The sequence below is a fragment of the Eretmochelys imbricata genome, chromosome 1 (assembly GCF_965152235.1).
Source record: "Eretmochelys imbricata isolate rEreImb1 chromosome 1, rEreImb1.hap1, whole genome shotgun sequence".
Taxonomy (NCBI): Eukaryota; Metazoa; Chordata; order Testudines; family Cheloniidae; genus Eretmochelys; species Eretmochelys imbricata.
The window spans coordinates 332,989,359-333,009,559 of NC_135572.1; the positions used below are offsets into that span (position 1 = coordinate 332,989,359).

The following is a 20,201-nucleotide window of genomic DNA, read 5'->3' on the forward strand; positions in this document are numbered from 1 at the left end:
GCGAAACAGCTGTCCTCGGGGCCCGGCCTCCCGCCGTGGGCGGGAACCCCGGAGCAGCCCAGCGCACGGGGCTTCCGCGGCCCCGCAGCCAAGGGCGGGGCGGGCTTAGCAGAAACCGGCCAGGGCCAGGCCTGAGCCACTTCCCCGCACCCACCGCAGCTCCGGAGAATCGAAAGCAGCGAGCTCTGCGCCAGCGCGCATGCGCAAACACTCCTTCTCCTCTCTTCCCCCCCCCCCGCTAGGTCACCGGCTCTCCTGACTGAGCATCTTTCCCTCTCCGGCCGCCCAGCTCAGGGGACCGACTCCAGCCAATAGAAAGAGAGAGTAGAGCGGCTACCCTTGTGGCGTCACCGCCTCGGCTCCGCCTCCTTCCTGCAGCCGGGCGATCGAGTCCTACGACAGAGAACGTGAAGTGCTGACTCCGCCCCGCTCACTTCGAGAATGCGTGAACGCGCAGGCCCCGCCCTCCTCTGCGTGACGTCATAGCCCCACCTCCTCCCGTCGCAGGTCGAAATCTAATGGGGGGGAGGTGGAGCAGTAGCTCCACCCCTCAGGGAGGCTCTTGGCAGCGAGGGGAGGCGGCGGCGGCGGCTCAGCCCGTTTGTGATTGTCCCTGCTCGCGGCGGCGGCTCGTGCTCGGCAAGATGGAACGTGCAGCGGCAGGCGCAGAGTTCAACATCCTGCTCGCCACCGACTCCTACAAGGTAGGGGGGCGGCGGGCCTGGCCGGGGTCACCTCTGCGTGCGTGGGCTCGGCCGGCGCATGGCGCGCAGGGCACCGGGCTCCCGACGACGCCCGGCCAGGGGCTAGCGGGGCACGGGGGGCGCCGCGCACGGCACCGGCGGGACCTGCGGCCGCTGCCTGTCGGGCTGGGCAGGGGCCGCAGAGCGGCACGGGGCCGGGACTGGAGGGGAGCTGCCCCGGGGGGAGGCTGGCGGAGGGTCCCGCTGGTGGCATGAGGCCGGGATACCCAGTGGAGGGGGTTGGGTTTCCCCCGGGGCTCCCCCGAGCTGCAGGGAGGGCTGGGAGGCTGCCCTGTGGTCCCGGTGGTGGCATGAGACCGGGGTGCCCGGTGGAGGGGCTGGGCGAGCGGGCTGGGGGCCGGGCCGGGCCTGGCAGGGTATCCCGGGTGCGGGGGTGGTGACCTCTTTAAGCGGGGGGGGGCTGCCGGGAACTGGAGAGTGGAAGCGAGCTGGAAAGTGAAACCGGCGCCGGGGGACGCGCAGCGCTGACGGGCGTTGGCGGCGCCCGCAGCAGGTTTGTGGGGGCCCGAGGCCCGAGAGGGTCAGTGGTACCGCGGGGCCCGCTGGCTGCGCACGGGCTGTTGCCAAGCGCTCAGCGGCAGAGTCTCACTTGGGGCGTACTGAGAAAAAACCTCGCGTTTGGAGAGCGACTCGCCTGGTGGTGTGGCAGCAAAGGGGAGATGCTGCTGCCTGGCTCGCCTTGCTCTTAAAAAAAATCCTCTTGCCACCTATAACGATGGTGTTTTGAGGGATCCCAAAGGGTGGGGCGGGTTGTGTTGAGAAAATTGTAAAGTGAATGTTGTTGAAAACCCCTTGTCCCTGTTTCTTTCAGTTGTTTTAAGAAGCTGTTAATATGTTCCATGTCTAGCGTTCCTCAATGAGGGCTCCCCCGCCCCCCCACCCCCCATTCAACTTTGGACAGTGAAGCTGTGCTGGTTGGCGTCACGTTTGTTTCGTTTTAGTTGTGACTTCACAGTGCTGTAAAGGGAACAATCAATGCTAATATTGGGTGTCAGATCCTCCAGGTAAAACTTCCAAACCCAGCTCCTTAGCTGCTCACCTTCCACCGAAATGAATCGGAGTTATGACTAAATCCCCTAATTGGCTTTGAATATTCCAACCTTTGTGTATTTTCCCTCCCAAATCCAAATTGGGAGTGTAAGTTAGTTTAACAGTGCCCTTAAATTTTACTATTCTTGCTAATATGTTTGTAATTTATAATATACTTACCATATTATTTTTTCTAAAGCTTTGTTCAGTCTCACTGTAGAAGTTGTTTGAGAAATGTATTGTGTAGGATCTGGAGGGAAGGGTCTCATTCTAGGGTAGTGAAGAAAAAAAGTATTTTTAACGGTTAAACTATGTTTAGGCCTGGTCTCCACTAGAAAATTAGATCAGTTTAACCAAGTCAGTCAGGGGTTAGGGCTGGTCTACCCTTAAAGTGCTGCTGGAGTGCTTCAGTATAGACATCTACACCAACAGAAGGGGTTCTTTCGTCAGCATAGGTAATCCACTTCCCCGAGAGGCGATAGTCGACGGGAGAATTCTTCAGTCAACCGAGTGCTGTCTACGTGGGGACTTAGGTCGGTTTAATTACTCCACTCGGGTATGGATTTTTCTCATCCCTGATGGATGTAATTAAACCTACCTAATTTTATAATGTAGACCAGATCTTAGTGAAACTGCTTTCAAAGCTGGTTTAACCCATGTACATTACCCTTCTAGGAACTATGTCAGTGAATTTACCATGGCTCTTTTGGGGAGAGGAGGGGGTGTAAGTAGGGTGTCCAGATGTCCCGATTTTATAGGGCAGTCCCAATATTCGGAGCTTTTTCTTATATAGGTGCCTATTACCCCTCACACCCTGACCCAATTTTTCATACTTGCTGTCTGGACATCCTAGGTGTAAGTGAACCTTCCAAGTTGGAGCCATGTTTGAGGTTAACCACCAGCAGGTCTCAAATACTGCTCTGTAATAAATTTAAAATACTGTTCAGAATCTTCGTGGTATGGATGTAAATTGTGCTGCATGTTCTTAAACTCAATCTATACTAAATGTTTTTTCTTAGATTTCCACTAGTGTAGCTCCACTGGTGGTAGCAATAGTAGGAGTGCCAGTATAATAGATCAGTTTGCCAGTGTTTAACTGCTGCTGCGTTTAAAACGCTGCCGACTGCCTAGGGATTCCACTGCAAACTCTCAGAAAAGGCTAGAGTAGGCCTGATACTCCTTAAGATAGTTTAAAGCTGGTAGTTTGGACAGAGTTAATGCTACGGTTAGTTTCCTTCAGTGTATGCTAGATACAATTGGAAACCTTTACTTTTTTTTTAATGTGATGTAAGTTTTACTTCTCGTTATATGCCTATCTCTAATAATAAAAAATCCTGTAAGAGCTGTTGCACACATATATAACGTCCTTTACCATATGGACACCTTATAAAAACAGATGCATAATTCAGCCTCTGAGGAAGAAGCCACCTCTGGTTTAAGCTGCTTACTTAGTGTTCCAGTCCCAGTGGATGACTTCCAAGCAACCATTGTCAGTGACACATGATTATTTAGCAAAATCCAGCATGAACAGAATTTATAATCTGTCCTAAGTGGGGCAAGACTGTTACTGAACTCCTTTCTAGTGGAGAGCAGACTTGGCAACTATCAGCCCTCCACAAGTACTCCTGTTGTTTTTGCAGATACAGACTAACACGGCTGCTACTCCTGACAGCCCTCTGCTCTACCCACCCATGAATTTGAATCTGAGTTTCATTAGCTTTAGTGTCATTGCCGAATGTAATGTGAAGGGGTTGGGGAGGGAGGGAGAGGGACTTAGTAGCTGGCCCTCTGCCCATGTAGGACTTTAAAAATAAGTACTGTGAACTGGACTCTGATCTTTTGGTTAAGGAATACCATGTGAACGATCAGCATGTTGTCACCATTTCCTCGAAAAACATCTCCCTATCTCATACAGTATGGCAAGAAAGTCCTGTTGGGTCACTGGGCCAATCTATCAAAAACTAGGGGTGGCAGGGTATTAAAAAGCTTGTTTTGGCATTCTTTTTCTAGATAAGAGTTAATATTTGATGGATGGATTTCAGAGCTTTGCTGCAGGCTAGGCACAGTTTTCTGCAGTGCTGAGTTGCAAGGTCAATTTAGCATTATAAATTGGACCCCCCAGAATTATGCAGCAAGTGCTTCTAGTTTTTTGAAGCAGGAAACTAAGTTATCCTGTCCTTTTTCTGGACCAATACTAAGGTAAATATTTTTATAACACTTTACACTGTATGACACTAAAAACAATTTTCAGAAATAAATTAAATTTACTTTTACAAATTGTTTCCTTGCACACCTATATGTGTTTTGCCTTCTTGCAGTTAGTCTAGTATATAGTCCAGCTCTGCCTGCGTCATTCTCAGTATTGGGCAACCTGTTAGATGAACTGTGGAGACATGCACTGTGTACAGGGACCAAGATCAAGAAGGTAGCACATGCAGGCTTATAGGAAAGTGGGTTTTATTTTTATTTTTTATTTTTTTTTGTATAAGGTATCACGTTTGGTTCCTGTCAGTAATTACTATATAACTAAATGAGATGTTTAGTTAACGTTGGGGCATATGTGTCTTGCAGAGTGAAAATATGCCCTTTTAGTCCTTGGTTTATCATTGTTAAATAAAGCTTTCAATAGTTATTAAGGTGGTATTATTTTTTAAACATCTCTAAACGAATCTTTGGTGTAGGGGAGAAATCTTAATTTGACAAACTGAATAAACAAATTCATATCTGGGAAAGCCAAAAGCAGTTTCTGAAAACTAAACTTTTTAGTTAGCTAGTGTTCTCATGGATGTGCTAAAGCATTTTGTAATATCTTAAAGGTGAAGATACATTGCTATGGTTTTACTAGGAAACAACATAGCTGAAAAAGGGAAAAGTTCTTCTGATTTAAAATGCTAGCAGTTTTTAACCAGAGGGTCACATACTCTGTTGCTTTCTCTAGGCTGACCACAATGTATGGAGCCGCTGGTGTGTGTCCATTCTACCTCACAAACTCTGTGTGCCTCCCTCCTTCCCCTTTTTATTTCAAGGACTCCCTGCAGCTCCCTCTAATCTGTGCCTGGGGCTCTGTGCCCCTTTGTTTTCCCCATGCTCACCGTGGCAGAGGCTCTGTGTGGCTGTAATTGTAATATATCAGGGACTGTTGTTGGGGGGCCCACAGAACCCTTGTGTGGCACTTTGTACCTGAAAGTGGCACTCTGGAACCTGCATATTCACCACTGTCATATAATTGATATGTTTCATACAAAGTATGCCTTGTGAGGTATTCTTTTAAAAGTCTTGATCTGTTGAACACTAATATCCTCCTGTTGGGTTGTATGTACTGTCTTTGTATGTGAAGTTATGAAATTTTGTTGTGTGTTACTGAAATATGTTGTGAGGCTGGGAACACCCACAACTAGCCTTTCAGGTACAAAAGTGGAGTAGCAAGACCCACTGATGGCCCATTGAAGGGAATCCACTCTCCCAACAACCATCTTAGAGCATGTATACAATAAAGACAGCTTGACTCACCTCATATCAAAAGATCTTTCCAGCAAGTTGGAAGAAACTGTAAAAGAAGGGGAAGTGACCTCATGACTTGCTCTCACTCCCCTCACAACTCAACACCTGGAAACATGTCTAGAGGACAAAGATTTTGAACTGGGAGGTTGGTCCTGGGCTGGAAGGCAGTTCCAGCCTGTGCCTTGAAGATCTGTAGTCTGTTTGCACCATCTATCAGGGTGAGATACTGATTGATTCAAATCCTGTTTAATTTATAGAACTCAGACTGCAAATTTAGTTTTATTTTTTAGGTAACCTACTTTGACCGTTATGCTTACTACCTATAATCACTTAAAGTCTATTTTTCTGTAGTTAATAAATCTGTTTTATATTTTACCTAAACTAACGTGTTTTGATTAAAGTGCTTGGGAAATCTCAGGTCAGTTTACAAAGGCTAGTGCGTGTCCTCGTCACATCAAGGTAGGGGTGGACTGGGTAATGAACTTACACTGGCCAGGCTTCTAACCAGGGCAAGACGGTATACTAGGGTACAAGGCTGGGGAGATGGGGGGAATTGGCTGGAGCCTCTCCATTGTTCATTAGTGGCTGGGAGAAGCATTCATGTAACTCAGTTGGATGTGTACCTGCCTGTGGATGTCTGTGTAAGGGCAGTACCTGCCAGTGATTTGTAGCTTGCCAACAGCATCACAGTGTGAGAGGGAGACCCCCCCCAGGTTGGTGGGACAGTTAGCTCAGCAGTCCTACGTCCAGGTTGCACTCTGGGAACTCCTTAGTGGGCAGATTAATGGGGGAAGACCGAACTCCTGACATGGGTGTGTCAGAACCCCTAGCATAGAGGTGGGGGTAGGATGAGGACATGGAATGGAGACCCCTAGTTTAACATGTTACTTCAAAGGTGTATTGCCTTGCATTTGGTAACAGTGAATTGCACTGCTAGGCATTGTGCTGCCTGCTCACCTGGCTTTGTTAGACCATCTGAAGTTTGTCTTATCTGTTCTTAATTATTCAAAATAACTTGTCATCAGTAAATTTTTCTACCTTGCTGCTTATCTCCTTTTCCAGATTGTTAATATATTAACGCTACTAATTCTTGTACACAACTATGGCCATGTATACACTACAAACTTAGACAAACAAAGTATGTTGGCATAAAGCCACCGCAGTTAGTGTATCACTCATGCGTGTGCATACTTGGCTTCTTGTGTCAGTGCTGCGCATGCTCACCAGGATTGCTTGTGTCAATGCACAGTGTGATACAGCGTGAGTAGGTATCTTAGTGTACTAATCACCTTCTTTGGGTCATTGGCTTTTGGGACATTTTGACAATGGAGGGAGCAGCAGAACAAATCGTGATTGGGAGCAAGGGGATCAAATCCCCATAATGCCATCCATATCCCATATTTTTTCATCTTTAAAATCCCACACACCCTGCAGCATTTTTCAGTATCTGCTATCTCTGACAGAAGCATGGAGCCCATGTAGATATGCACTATGGTCATAAGTGTTGGAAACACAGGACGCACACTCCTTCAGTATGTGTAGAGCCTTAGGAAGAACAGCATTGGGGGACATGATAATTTTGTGGAGGACCATTTCCTGTGGGACACATCGTGAAAACCAATTCAAGGCTTTTGGTGGCATTCATTGAGCAGCAGAAGATGGTGGAGTGATGCTTTTGGGTCTAAGAAACAAGCACTGATTGGTTGGATCACATTACTCATTGTCCCAAACCTACATTATAGTGGGTGCCAAACTTTCAGATGCAAAAGGACACATTCCTGCATCTGTGTGCTGAGCTCACACCAGCCCGCCAGCTCAGACGCCAGAATGAGAGTTTTGCTGACAGTTGAGAAACGAATGGTGATCGTATTGTGGAAGCTTGCAGTGCCGGCTTGCTGCCAGTCAGTGGGCAGTCATGGAAAATCCACAATGGGGGCTGTTGTCATGCAGAGCTATTAGTTGTCATCTGCTTTGTAGGCCTGTGACTTGGTAACAAGCAGGATGTAGTAGATAGCTTTGCAATAGTGGAGTTCCTGTACTGCAGCGTGGGGGGGGGAGGGATAGATGGCATGCATATTCCTATTTTGGCCCCAGCTTATTTTGCCACATAGTACATCAACGGAAGAGGCTAGTTTTCTGTGATTATAAAAATGTTGGTGGATCACTAGGGACTCTTCGCCAGTAACGTTATGGGTTGTCAGTGAAGGTGCATGACATGCATCTTTAAGAACACAGGATTGCTCAGAAAGCTGAAGCAGGTACTCCTCCCCCTCCCCCACCCCCCCCCCGACCAGTGGATTACCACTGGAGAGGTTGAAATGCCAATAATGATGCTGGGGAATCCTGCGTACCCCTTGCTCCCCTAGCTAATGAAGCTGTACACTGGCCACCTTGACAGCACCAAGGAGAAATTCAGCTACCAGCTCAGCAGGTGTAGAATGACAGTTGAATGTGCTTTTGGTAGATTGAAGAGATGCTGGTGGCAGTGTTTACTTACAGGATTGGATCTCAGTGGGGAAAAATATCCCAATGGCTTTAGCTTGTTGTGTCCTGCATAATATCTGCGAAACAATGGGGGAAAATGGCTGTTGTGATGGAGAGAGAAGTGGCAGTCATCTGAATTTGAACAGCCAGACACAAGGGCTATTAGAAGAGCTCAAGGCGGAGCTATGTGGCTGAGGAATGCATTGAAAGAGCACTTTAACAGTCAACCACAGTAATGTGGTGTGTTGGTGCTCTACCTGGCCCTGAAGTTTCAGGGTCTGTAAGGGATTGTGTAGTACTTGGTGTACACTTACAATTATTACAGTGTTTGTCACTGATCCTATGAGTGCTGTCACCCTGTACAATAAACAAGTTGTGGGTGTTTTGAGTAGTGCTAGGCATTCTACAACACATCTCCTGAAATAACACATTAACTTCCAAAAAAAATTTGTTCATACCATAACTGAAAAATACAATAAAAACCTCTGAAAAAAATTAATGGAACAGAACTTAACAAGGGGAAAGAACATTTGTCTATTTTACCCTACTTTGGCTACCATACACTGATCTGTGAAAGCCACTGTTGGTTCATCTGAAGCTGTGGTGTCCTTACTAACCCCGGTGTGAAAGGGAAGTATAGAGATGTGGCCCATCATGGCACGTGGAATGTTGAGGGGTGTAGGAAGCTGTTGAAATGGATTTCTCCATTGACTGCAACAGGAGGGGAACCTGTGTTTGTTGAACTTGTAGGTCAACGAGAATCATAGAATATCAGGGTTGGAAGGGACCTCAGGAGGTCATCTAGTCCAACCCCCTGCTCAAAGCAGGACCAATCCCCAATTAAATCATCCCAGCCAGGGCTTTTACAGGGAGAGTCTGTAGCATTTGTGTTTGCTGCTGGATAAGCCCCATTATGTCCTGGTACAGCTCCCTCTCTGTTTCCTGCTGTGACTCTTGGGCCTTTCTCCTGTACGCTTTTTCCTTCTCCATATTGTCTGAAATATTCACCATCCAGGTCCCTCTGTTCGTGATTTGGTGTAACGCTGACTTGCAAGGTCTCTGTAAACATATCCTCCTGAGTCCTGTTCGTTCTCTTCCTTATCATGGTCAAGTGTTCAAAGCAGCAACAGGAGCAGCTACAGATAAAACAGAGTTATCATTTAGAGTAACAACAGAAAGCAAAAGTTAAGGGTCAGAACTGCTTCTCTTGCTCCCCTAAAATTTTAAATAAGACATGCTTATGAGATTTCTGCTTTGGAGCACCTCAACACTGCACTGCTGTCTAGTCCCATGCCCAGTCTCAGTATGGCTGAGGAAGGAATTGTTCAGTCACATGAAGCAGTACAATTTCTGCCTGTTTCCATTGGGTTGAGTACATGGACATGTCACGGAGTACTGGCACTGTTTTCCACGTGCATTGGTGATTTTTCTGATCTCTCGCTGCCAAGGGTATCACAGGCAGAAAATGCATAGCTGCTGCTGGTGTCCTGGAGCCGCCTGGGCCTGTATGCTGCTAGCTTGTTTACTGCAGTGGTGCCTGCTGAAGTCAGCACAGACTGGCATGGAAAAGTGCCCTATCATGGAGGAAGAAATAAGGCTGCCGTCCCTAGAAACTGGGAGAGGACTTTCTGTGAAAGTTTCATTGAGATCTCTCAGGCGGATACAAGGTACCTCAATATGCACATAAATTGTTCTGCAAGTCCTGTCCCATCCCCCAATCCCCCAGTCCAGTCTCACCCAACAAGGGTATGAATAGCGGATGCTAACTCTAACTATTTGTTTTACGACCTCTTCTCGTACAAATAAAATCATGAAAAATCGATACCTGTGTCCTGCTAAGTTGGGCGGGGTAGCATCTGTACATTTAAATATAGTAATGAAAAACAGATTCTCACACTTACCCAAGATTCCTTCCCCTGCATCAAGCTCAGCCGGTGGGACTGATTAGAGTGCAGTGGAGTCTCAAATGGTCCTAGCTCGTGGCATAGGTGGACCCCACCAGTTGCATGTGCCCCATCTTTCTCCTCTTTGCTGTTCACAGAAGGGGTCTTTTGGCTCTGGCTCCTCCAAGGTATCCATAGTGCTCTGCAGAGCGTTGGTGGAGTCTGTCAACTATGGCATTTAGCTCTTGTAAAAGCAGTAGGCCTGCGGCTCGGCAGCAGATCTGTTGGTCTCCCTTTGTAGTTTAGACCAGGCCAGTGAGGGACCCATATGTTAATTTCTTTACCATAATAAAGATCAGCCATTTATTCCTATTGTTTTTAATCTCTTAACCAGTTTCTAATTCATGATGGTGTATAACTTCCCACCCGATGGCTACTCTAGTTTCCTTAATAGCCTCTTGTGAGGATCACTGTGAAAGCTTATCTGGAATTTCAAAAAAAATTATCTGTTCTTTTATTTAGCCATTATTTTGACAATTTTTAAAAGAATTCTAATCAATTGAAAGAGAGAAGAAAAAAATCATTGTTACAGAAGCTTGGTTTGTCCCTATCATCACATTAAATAGTAAAATTTAACTCTTAATGATTATTCCAACCAATTTACATGATACTGAAGTAAAACTCACTAAATTAACTGTAACTACTCAGAAAAGCCTGATCTCAAACAACAAACAAAAAAACATGAGGAGTGATCCTGGGAATTAAAGATTATCACATTTGCCTCACTTGTCCTCCAGTGTAGTAAAAGGTTTTGATTGGGAAATTGAGGGAGAAGTCCGGGCTCTGTTGAAATCAGTGATAAAATTCTTACTGACTTCAGTGTGGCCAGGATTTCTCTCTGAATATTTTTCTTTAGCAGTTTAGCCACATCATTTTTAAGTCCTTTTGGAATGGTGGTCCTGGTGACTTGACTTTTAATGTGTTACTTTGTTCTAGCATCTTTTTTACACCTCAATTTCTGCCAGTATCCCGTCTTCATTATATAGAAAGAGTTAGGTGTCTCCCAGCTAGAGCTGGGTGAAATTTTCTCAAGAAATAGATTTTTTTCACACAATTATTTATTTTTGATGCTCCAAAACTGTGTCAAATTTGACAAATAGTTTCACCCAACAAAAAAGCTGGAGGGAAAACTTCAGTCAAAATGTTTCATTTCTAAATGATGTTTTAGTTCAAAATTGACCAATTAAAAATGAGAGAGAGGGGGAACCTGAAAATGGCTTGTTTGAAATCTTAAGTTTTTCATCTAAACAAAACATTTAAGGAAAAAAATTGGTTTTGTTTAGAATCAAGCCAGATTTTTTTCTGGATTTTTCCATTTGGTCCCTGAATGATAAAATCCATTATTAGCTCAGATCTACTTCCAGCATCTTTACTTAGTGTTTATGCAATGTCCTTATCCTCAATCTTCCTTAACTGTACACTTTATGCTGTTAGTCTACCAGTCCTGCTGACTCTTTTTCAGACTACCTGTTTTTTTTATATACTTGGAGATTCCTGTTTACTTCTGTGTCCTTGGCTACTTGATCTTCAAACTCTGTAGACCCTATTAGGCTTCCTAATTTTCATCTTACACTCTATCTGCCAGAGGTGCTGGAACAGTTTTTATAGCGGGTGTGTTTAGAGCCATTGAACCAAACTGTAAACCCCGTAAATAATGGAAACCTCTTCAAGCCATGGGGTGCTACAGCACCTCCTCCCCCCCCGCACCCGTAGTTCCAGCACCTGTGTTACCTGTTGTAGTTTGATGCTGTTGACTTCACAAGAATTGGATCCCCTTTTCTGAAGGATTCCTGTTTGGCTCAAATAACTTAAAACCTTGTCACTTAACCTTATTGGCTTTTTCCCCCTTAACTTCCCGTTTCCATTTAACGATGAGTTATCAACCATTGGAACAATTCACCAAGGGCCGGGCCTGCCGCCCGGAGGCGGGGGGATGGCACAAAGGGGTTAATTGCCCAGGGGCCTGGTGATTTAAAAGGGCCCAGGATGGGCTAGATACTTTTAAAAATTAAAAAAAAACCCCAGTTTCCTGCTGCTCTGTACAGAGCGCCATCCCTCATTGTGACAGTAACAGTTTGCCAGAGTGCTGCTGCACCCTGCTTGCCTGGCAGAGCATCAGCAACAGCAACCTGGGAACTGCGGAGCTTGCTGCCCCCTCTGGCTGCTTGGGAGCCGCTGTGCCTGCCGTGCTGGCTCTCAGGCTGCAGGGCTGATGACGGAGACGTTGAAGAGGAACAAGGTCCCTCTGCGGTACCAGATTTTCTCCCCCAGGGCTGCAGCTCCTGACCAAACACAAGCCAGCAAGTTCAGCCACCCAATCCAGCTGTCCTAAGTTTACCAAGAGGCAGCCGGGGCTAGTTTCCCCTTCGCTGCCGCTAGCACTGGCTCACGAGCTGCTATCGTGAACCCAGGATGATGGACCACCTCTGCAGCTCAGCCAGGGAACGAGGTGCAGGTTTTCCCTCGGCCTTTGCCTCAGATCGCCGCCTCTAAGATCTCCGGGTAGATTTGGCACACCATGCTCTAGGTGTTGATGTCCCGCAGCACAAGTATTGTATATTTTAACTTTGGTCCTGTTCAGTTACATCTTGTATATCAGTTTTTTCCTTGTCTTTAGATTACACATGAATCACGATTAGGTGTTTAATTAGCCTACTTGATACTTTAGGTTTTTCTTACTTTGTGCTTCTTTAAATGTTTTTTTATATAAATTTCATTCCATAATGTATGTATTTAATATAAATGTATAATTCAAAACAACAAATTCTACATCTTATAGTTAGGCTCACAATTTGTTTAACACTGGTGCTGTAACTGGCAGGGGGGAAAGGGAAGGTTAACTAGAGCAAGCAACACCATGACTTACGCATAATGGGTTCTAATGTGTTATCAATAGGATAAAAAGTAGTCATAAACCTCAGCCATCCATTTCTAGGGGGGACCATTGACTGTTCTGCCCTGGGGCCCGAAATTGCTGATGGCGGGCCTGCCAAGGGTTGTGGTGGATTTTCTATCACTGACAATTTTTAAATCAAGATAGGATTTATTTTCTAAGAATTATTTTGGGGAAGTTCTGTAGCCTGCGATATACAGGAGGTCAGACTAGTTGACCATAATGGTCCTTTCTGGCCTTAGAATCTATGAATCTGTGTTCAGCAGCTTAAGTAGCCTCCATGCTGAATCTAACTTCTTGTTTTTGGCACACACTCTTTCCCTAGTTATTACTGTTACTTATATTTCCACTGCACACGGGTCATTTTGCAAAGATTTCCCGCTGTTGCTAACATTGCTAAATCATGGTTAGGAGACCTAGTGTAGACAGGCCTCATCATTTTAAAATGCCTTGTTGATTAGATCTGTTAACCTGCAGGGTTAGATAATACAGTGCTCAAAATGGCGACAGCTTTTTCATACAGGGCCTCCCAATGTTTACTTTGGTGCTGAAATAGTATTGGTAACTGTGGGGAGAATTCTACATGATATTTCTAGTGTAGACAGGATCTATTGTAATTTAGAGTTGTACAAGGGCTAATTCAAGAGCTATTACTCAAGACAAAGTAGAGAAGAGCCTCCTCTGTGTGTTCTAGAATTTGCTGGTTCAAGAAGACATCTGAAGAAACTGCCTCTGTAAACCTTTCCCCTTGATAATGTTTGACCAGTTTGTTCCGAGTAGTGGTATTAAGTCAATTTTTAGACAAGTTTGAGAGGATTATATCCCTTTCACTGTTGACAAAGCTCAGTGTGATACAAACCGCAATCTATAAATTACACTACAAACATCATAGGCACCAGCCATGCTAGCAAGGAAATTGTTTTAGCTATCTTGTAACCATTTGTGACTTAATACCTTATTACTTCTCTCTTTGTAGTGAAACTTTTTTTGTTCTTTAATTAAATTTAATTAAATGTTGTGACTTGTGTGGGTAACTCTATTTAAGGTGGCAAGTTGTATATTTTTCCCTTACAAGGACAACAGACCTGAAATATCTGAACAGTCCAGGAGAGGGCTAGAATACACTTTTGTCCAGAATACACTTTTGGGGGAGGGCGGGAATTCAGGACTGGGAATGTGTTGGCGTCGCCCTGCAAGTAATAATTAAAGCTAATGGGAGACTGAGACTGGTTTTGCTGACAAGCTGCTGGGTTCAGCATTTACTACTGGGGGAATTCTGCATCACTGTGCACACGCATATTTAATGAGCTCCACATATTTCTAATTTTTTGCACAGAAAAAAGCGTCTGCCAAATGTTGCTGCAGTTCTGCCTTTTGCCCACCAGAGGGTGCTGTGGCAATAGAGCAAAGTTGCAGCTCCCTGCCAGCAAGGGGAAGAGAGCTTCCTTCGCAGCGCTTGTCAGGCCAGGTCAGGAGATAGACTGTGGGGTTCTGGGGGGTGTGTGTCACATGGGCTCATAAGGGCTAGTGGGGGAGGACAGACTGGGGCAGGGGCTGAATTGGAGTGGAGGCACAGTGGGAGGGAGATGCAGAGACACATGGGGAGGTGGGGCAGAGTTACACAGCAACAGGGCAGTGGCTAGGTGAGGGCACAGACACATGGGGGCAAGGGGAGGGAGTACAGGGAGACCTAGGGACAGGGGAATGGCTGGGAGGGGACACAGACACAGGAGGAAGTGGGGCTGAGCTACATAGGGACAGGGCAGTGGCTGGGTGAGGGCACAGACACATGGATGGGGCAGATGTGCCAGACTGAATGGGAGAGGCTAGGGGTCAGCCAGGGTCTGCGTGGGGGAAGTTCCCGAACAATCCCCCCAAAAAAGAAACCACAACCAAACCTGTTCCATACTTGTCCCACCCACACCCAACAGCCCTCCAAAGTTCACACCCAGGCTCCTTCCCAGCAATTTACTTCCCTCTCCCTCAGCTCCTCCGTTACCCCTGACTCCCCCAAGCCTTTGCACTGCTTCTGAGGGGTGGGGGGAATTATTACTCCGAGTTCTGTATTAATATGCCTAATAAGGAATCTATTTGTCAAAAAAGATTTCCTGAATCTTCTTTGTCGTCTGTCTTGTTGCAGACATACTTGCTGACGGGTATTTTGAAATGACCAAAAAGAATTGAAACTGGTATGATTATATTGTTGTTTTTACAAAATATGCAGTATTTTTAAATAGTGCACAGAATTTTTAATTTTGTTGCAGAATTTTTAGGCACAGAATTCCACCAGGAATAAGAGTTGCTAAACCAGAGTTGTGGCCATATGCAGACACTCAGGGTGTGACCTTCATGCTGGCAGGCTGCTTATGAGTGGCCCAGGTAGGAGTTACAGCAGCAAGGTATTGTAAGACACCCAAAGTTGCAGGGTGTCTTACAGTACTCCCACAGTGGTCTGGATTGCACCCTAAAATGTCATAGTGGTGTAAGCACTGGTATTAGTTTTAGGTGAGTCTCAAGTATGGTGGCTCAGGAACAGTCCAAGAAAGGTTACAGTTTTCTGTTTGCTTATTTGGGGTGAGAGATGGAGAACAGAAGCAGGGGCCAGATAAGTAAAGAAACACATGCCCCAAAACAACAAAAAACAGAAGAATTGTGCGCTAATCACTGCATATTCCATGGTGGAAAAAAGACAGGAATTGAGAAAACCTCTTCATGTATTATAACAAAGCCAACAGAGGGCAGGCAGTTTACCAGGACTTATCTGAGGCTGCAGGGTCTACAGCATTGGAAGGAAACAGATCCCCCAGCTAACAAGGAAGCCTAGAATGCATGTGGTTGGAGAGAAGGGGAGGGAGGGAGAGAGAAACTGCAGCAGGAAACCTTCCAAATCCAATGTGAATGGGAAGAGAATGAAAAGGAACAGAGACAAAGAGCGTGAGCATCAAAAGTGGCAAGCAGAGATGAGCGCTAAGGAGAGGGAGGCAGAAGGGCAACAACAGGAAGAAGCACACCCTCAGAGAGAGGAGCTAGAAGCAGCTGCCTGTCAACATAAAACAGATGTACAAAATAAATCAAACTGGGGGACGGACGGACCGACCGACCCACAAGCCATGAAGCCCATCAACAAAGCTAAAGAAGAGGGAGAGATGGTATATTCTGGATATGATGTCAAGGCATGGACAGATCCCACTGTCTCCAATCACTCCTTTCATCCAAGGAACACTCAGCTGGGACAAGTTGTGCCCTGCATACAAGGAATTGCACTGGATTGAAGAATAGCTTACTACTTTTGAAAGGCTATGTGAGGTTCATAATGTTCCAGAGGACAAGAAAGTCCACACACTGATTGCAAAACACTCTGGTGAAGCTTTAAATGTATTCAAAGAAATGCCAATTGATGGAGCTTTGAAATATCCTGACTTTTTACAAGCTCTTTTGCAAAGATTCAAATCACCCCTGAAGTTTATAGGTTGAAATTTAGGTATGAGTCATTGTGAACATGCCTATAAAATATGTGACCTAATGAGAAAATGGGTAAAAAGGGGAAGAGGGCTGAGGAATATGACCAATTGTTTGAGCTCTTTGTGCAAGAACATTTCCGAAGGATATGTACTGAGGAGGTCAGAAAACCTAATATGTAGGGCTGTCAAGTGATTAAAAAAATTAATAGCACTCTTTAATAATAGAATACCATTTATTTAAATATTTTGATGTTTTCTACGTTTTCAATTAGAACACAGAATACAAAGTGTACAGTACTCATCAAAAATAAATATTTGCACTGTAATAAAACAAAAGAAATAGTATTTTTAATTCACCTAATACAAGTACTGTAGTGCAATCTCTTTATCATGAAAGTTGAACTTACAAATGTAGAATTATGTACAAAAACCGGCATTAAAAATAAAACAAAGTAAGATTTTTAGAGTCTGCAAGTCCACTCAGTCCTCCTTCTTGTTCAGCCAATTGCTCAGACAAACAAGTTTGTTTACTTTTGCAGGCGATAATGCTGCCCGCTTCTTGTTTGCAAGGTCACCGGAAAGTGAGAACGGGTGTTCACACAGCACTGTTTTAGCTGGCATTGCAAGATATTTACATGCCAGCTGCGCTAAAGATTCATATGTCCCTTCATGCTTCAGCCACTGTGCCAGGAGACGTGTGTCCATGCTGATGATGGGTTCTGCACAATAACAGTCCAAAGCAGTACTGGCCGATGCATGTTCATTTTCATTATCTGAATCAGATGCCACCAGCAGAAGGTTGATTTTTTTTGGTAGTTCAGGTTCTGTAGTTTCTGCATTGGAGCATTGCTCTTTTAAATCTTCTGAAAGCATGCTCTACACCTCATCCCTCTCAGATTTTGGAATGCATTTCAGATTCTTAAGCCTGGGGTGGAGTGCTATAGCTATCTTTAGAAATCTCACACTGGTACTTTCTTTGTGTTTTGAGAAATCTGCATTGAAAATATTCTTAAAACGAACATGTGCTGGATCAACATCCAAGACTGCTGTGAACATGAAATATATGGCAGAATGCTGGTAAAACAGCAGGGGGCATACAGTTCTCCCCCAAGGAGTTCAGTCACAAATTTAACAAAAACATAATAATAAAATAATAAAAACAAAAAAACCTCATCAGCATGGAAACTTGTCCTCTGGAATGGTGGCCGAAGCATGAAAGGGCATACAAATGTTTAGCATATCTGGCATGTCAATACCTTACAATGCTGGCTACCAATGTATCATGTAAATGCCTGTTCTCACTTTCTGGTGACACTGTAAATAAGAAGAGGGCAGCATTATCTCCTGTAAATAATGTAATGTAAACAAAGTTGTTTGTCTTAGCGATTGGCTGAACAAGAAGTAGGACTGAGTGGACTTGTAGGCTCTAAAGTTTTTTACATTTTTTTTTAGTGCAGTACTGTAACCAAAAAAATTCTACATTTGTAAGTTGCACTTTCACGACAAAGCAACTGCGCTACAGTACTTGTATGAGCTGAATTTTGTCTCAATTTTACAGTGCAAATATTCATCAAAAATATACACTTTGGTTTCAGTTACAACACAATACAATATATATGAAAATGTAGAAAAACATCCAAAATATTTAATAAATTTCAATTGGTATTCTATTGTTTAACAGTGTGATTAAGACTGCAATTAATTTTTTTTAGTTAATCACGTGAGTTAACCGATTAATCGACAGCCCTAGTATTATGGGATGAGTCTTTATATTTTGTACAGGAGTGGCCATTCTGACAGATTCCTTTTGTGTGAGCCAAAATATGTAATGAGTGCAAGACAGAGAAGGAGGGATGCAAACCTGGTGTAAAGGGGGAACCTCATTTTACCTCTGGGAAGGAGAAGGGTGGTTGGGAGAACACAGGTCCTTAAGAGGTATCTGTAGGTCCTCTGTAGTTTTTGTGAGGTTTGACCCTATGAAGGTAGATATGGAATTTATTGAAGTCGCCAATTAATGGTAAAAAATGCATAGGGTGGAGATACTCTGGTGCACAGATCTCTCTAGTCAGGGAGAGTGTGGTCCAAAAGACTGACATGTTACCTGGACAGAAGGTAGAGCTTCTGAGGGAAACCTAAAATTCCTGTGCCTTTGGCTAAGGTTCATTTGGAATGGGAAGGTTTAAAGGATGACTTCACTGTGGGTATGCTGAATAGTATGCCTGTGGAAATACTTGTGGGAATGATTTTGCATATGACTAAGGCTTTTAATGTTAGGTTTCAGAGTACTAGCCGTGTTAGTCTGTATCTGTAAAAAGAACAGGAGTACTTGTGGCACCTTGGAGACTAACTAAGAAATTTATTAGAACATAAGCTTTCGAAAACTTATGCTCTAATAAATTTGTTAGTCTCTAAGATGCCACAAGTACTCCTTTGCTTTTAATGTTGTAACTTGTAGGAAAAGGGAATATTGTGCTTCGATTCCAGAGGAAAATGGTAAAGTCCCAGAAACTGCTGCGAGGAGATGAAGGTGCTTCCTAGTCCACTGTCACAGAAGAAGGAAAAAAAAAGTCAGCATATTCCCAGATGTGGGAGGGGTTGAGACCCGCTCCTGCATGGCAGAGAAAAGTAGTATGCCCTATGGGGGAAAGAAATTGACCTGTGTTACAGAAGAAGCTGTCCCAGTTGTCAGTTGCCAGCATTTTGAAGATGAATAAAGGGGAGACCCCACTCTAGAGAGCATAAGAGGATGTCTCCTAGAGAGCCCCAGAAAGGGGGAAATAGGAAAGGTTTTTTTGAAGAAGGGAGACACAACAGGGAAGCTCCTATGGGAGAAAACCCCTTGAAAACACTACAAGCAAGTAATTGTGCCTGGCCAGGACTGTGGGGAATTAATGTTTCTAGCCTGTGATTTTTCCTTTTGCCAATCATTTGGGGGCAAGAGAATCTCTGAGAGGTTTAAAAAAAATTTTTCTCTCTACTGGCCAGGGATACAGAATGAAGAATTATTGCAGGTCTTGTGAATTATGACAAAAAAAGGGAAGGACCTTTCAGACAACAGAAAGTTCCCATATGCTGCTGGCCTGTAAAAGAAGAGGCATTTTATAGGGTATCAGTGGACCTCGTGGGTCCTGTGCCTATCCAAAAGGGGAAGAACTATATCCTGTTGGTAGTGGACTTTGTCACTAGATATCCTGAAGCAGTTGCTCTGACTAACATAGAAGCTGATTCTGTGACTCAAGTCCGGTTTACTATTTTTAGCAGAGTGGGTTTCCTTAAAGGGATTTTATCTGACCGTGAGTCCTATTTCATGTCTCGGCTATTCAGTGAGCTGTGGAAGTTATGTGGGGTGAAACAACTGAAGGCATCCCCATATCATCCAGAGGCAAATGGTCTTGTGAAGAGATTCAATGGAACTCTTCAATCTGTGCTGGGAATGTAGGCAAAGAAGAGAGTTCAAGACTGGGACGAATTGTTGCATTATTTGCTATTCTCTTACAGAGAGGTACCCCAAAAATCAACTAGGTTCTCCCCCATTTGATCTTCTACATGGAAGGAATGTTAGAGGACCTTTAGATCTCAGACTCCTGGGAATTGGACACTGAGGCAAAAGAAGAGCAGTACTAGAATATGTACAAAGATTCAGAAAAGAGTTAAGACATGGTGGGTATTGTTCAAACAAACCTCAGTGACAGGCCAAACGAAAGGTGTGGTATGATTAACTTACATGTAAATGCTCTTTTGAAATAAGAGATTTGGTGTTAGTCTTAAGCCCTGTGGAAAAAATACAAAATTCTTAGGAACGAACTTTTGAGGTATCAGGAGAGGTGAATGAAGATACATATGTTAAAAAGCCTTGTGGTAAGGTAAACAGACCCCAGGCTGCAGGGCTGGGGTGACACAGCCTCACTGATTGCACTCTAAAATATCATAGACTCCAGTCAGCCTAATTTCAGTCAGCTTAATTTCAATACCTGGAAAGATAATAGAACAAATTTATTAAACTATGCATTTATAAGCATCTAGAGGATCATAGGGAATAGTCAATAAATCATGCCAAGTCAACCTAATTTCTGTCTTTAAGAGGGTTAGTGGATGGGGGGAAGCTGTGGATGTGGTTCCTTGATTT

At 44.4% G+C, this 20,201-nt stretch overlaps 1 protein-coding gene and 1 long non-coding RNA gene across 2 annotated transcripts in view; both read left to right on the forward strand.

Moving 5' to 3' along the window:
* Positions 1 to 518: 518 nt before the first annotated feature.
* NAMPT (nicotinamide phosphoribosyltransferase) overlaps positions 519 to 20,201 on the forward strand; it is a 63,846-nt gene continuing 44,163 nt past the window's right edge. Inside the window, exon 1 of the mRNA XM_077835492.1 lies at positions 519 to 704. Within this exon, the coding sequence (XP_077691618.1) occupies positions 519 to 704 (186 nt within the window). The remainder of the gene's footprint in view (positions 705 to 20,201) is intronic.
* Positions 1,667 to 5,669, forward strand: LOC144275892 (uncharacterized). The gene is made up of 2 exons (XR_013348129.1): positions 1,667 to 3,992; positions 4,732 to 5,669. It is a non-coding gene; the product is annotated as an uncharacterized LOC144275892 (long non-coding RNA).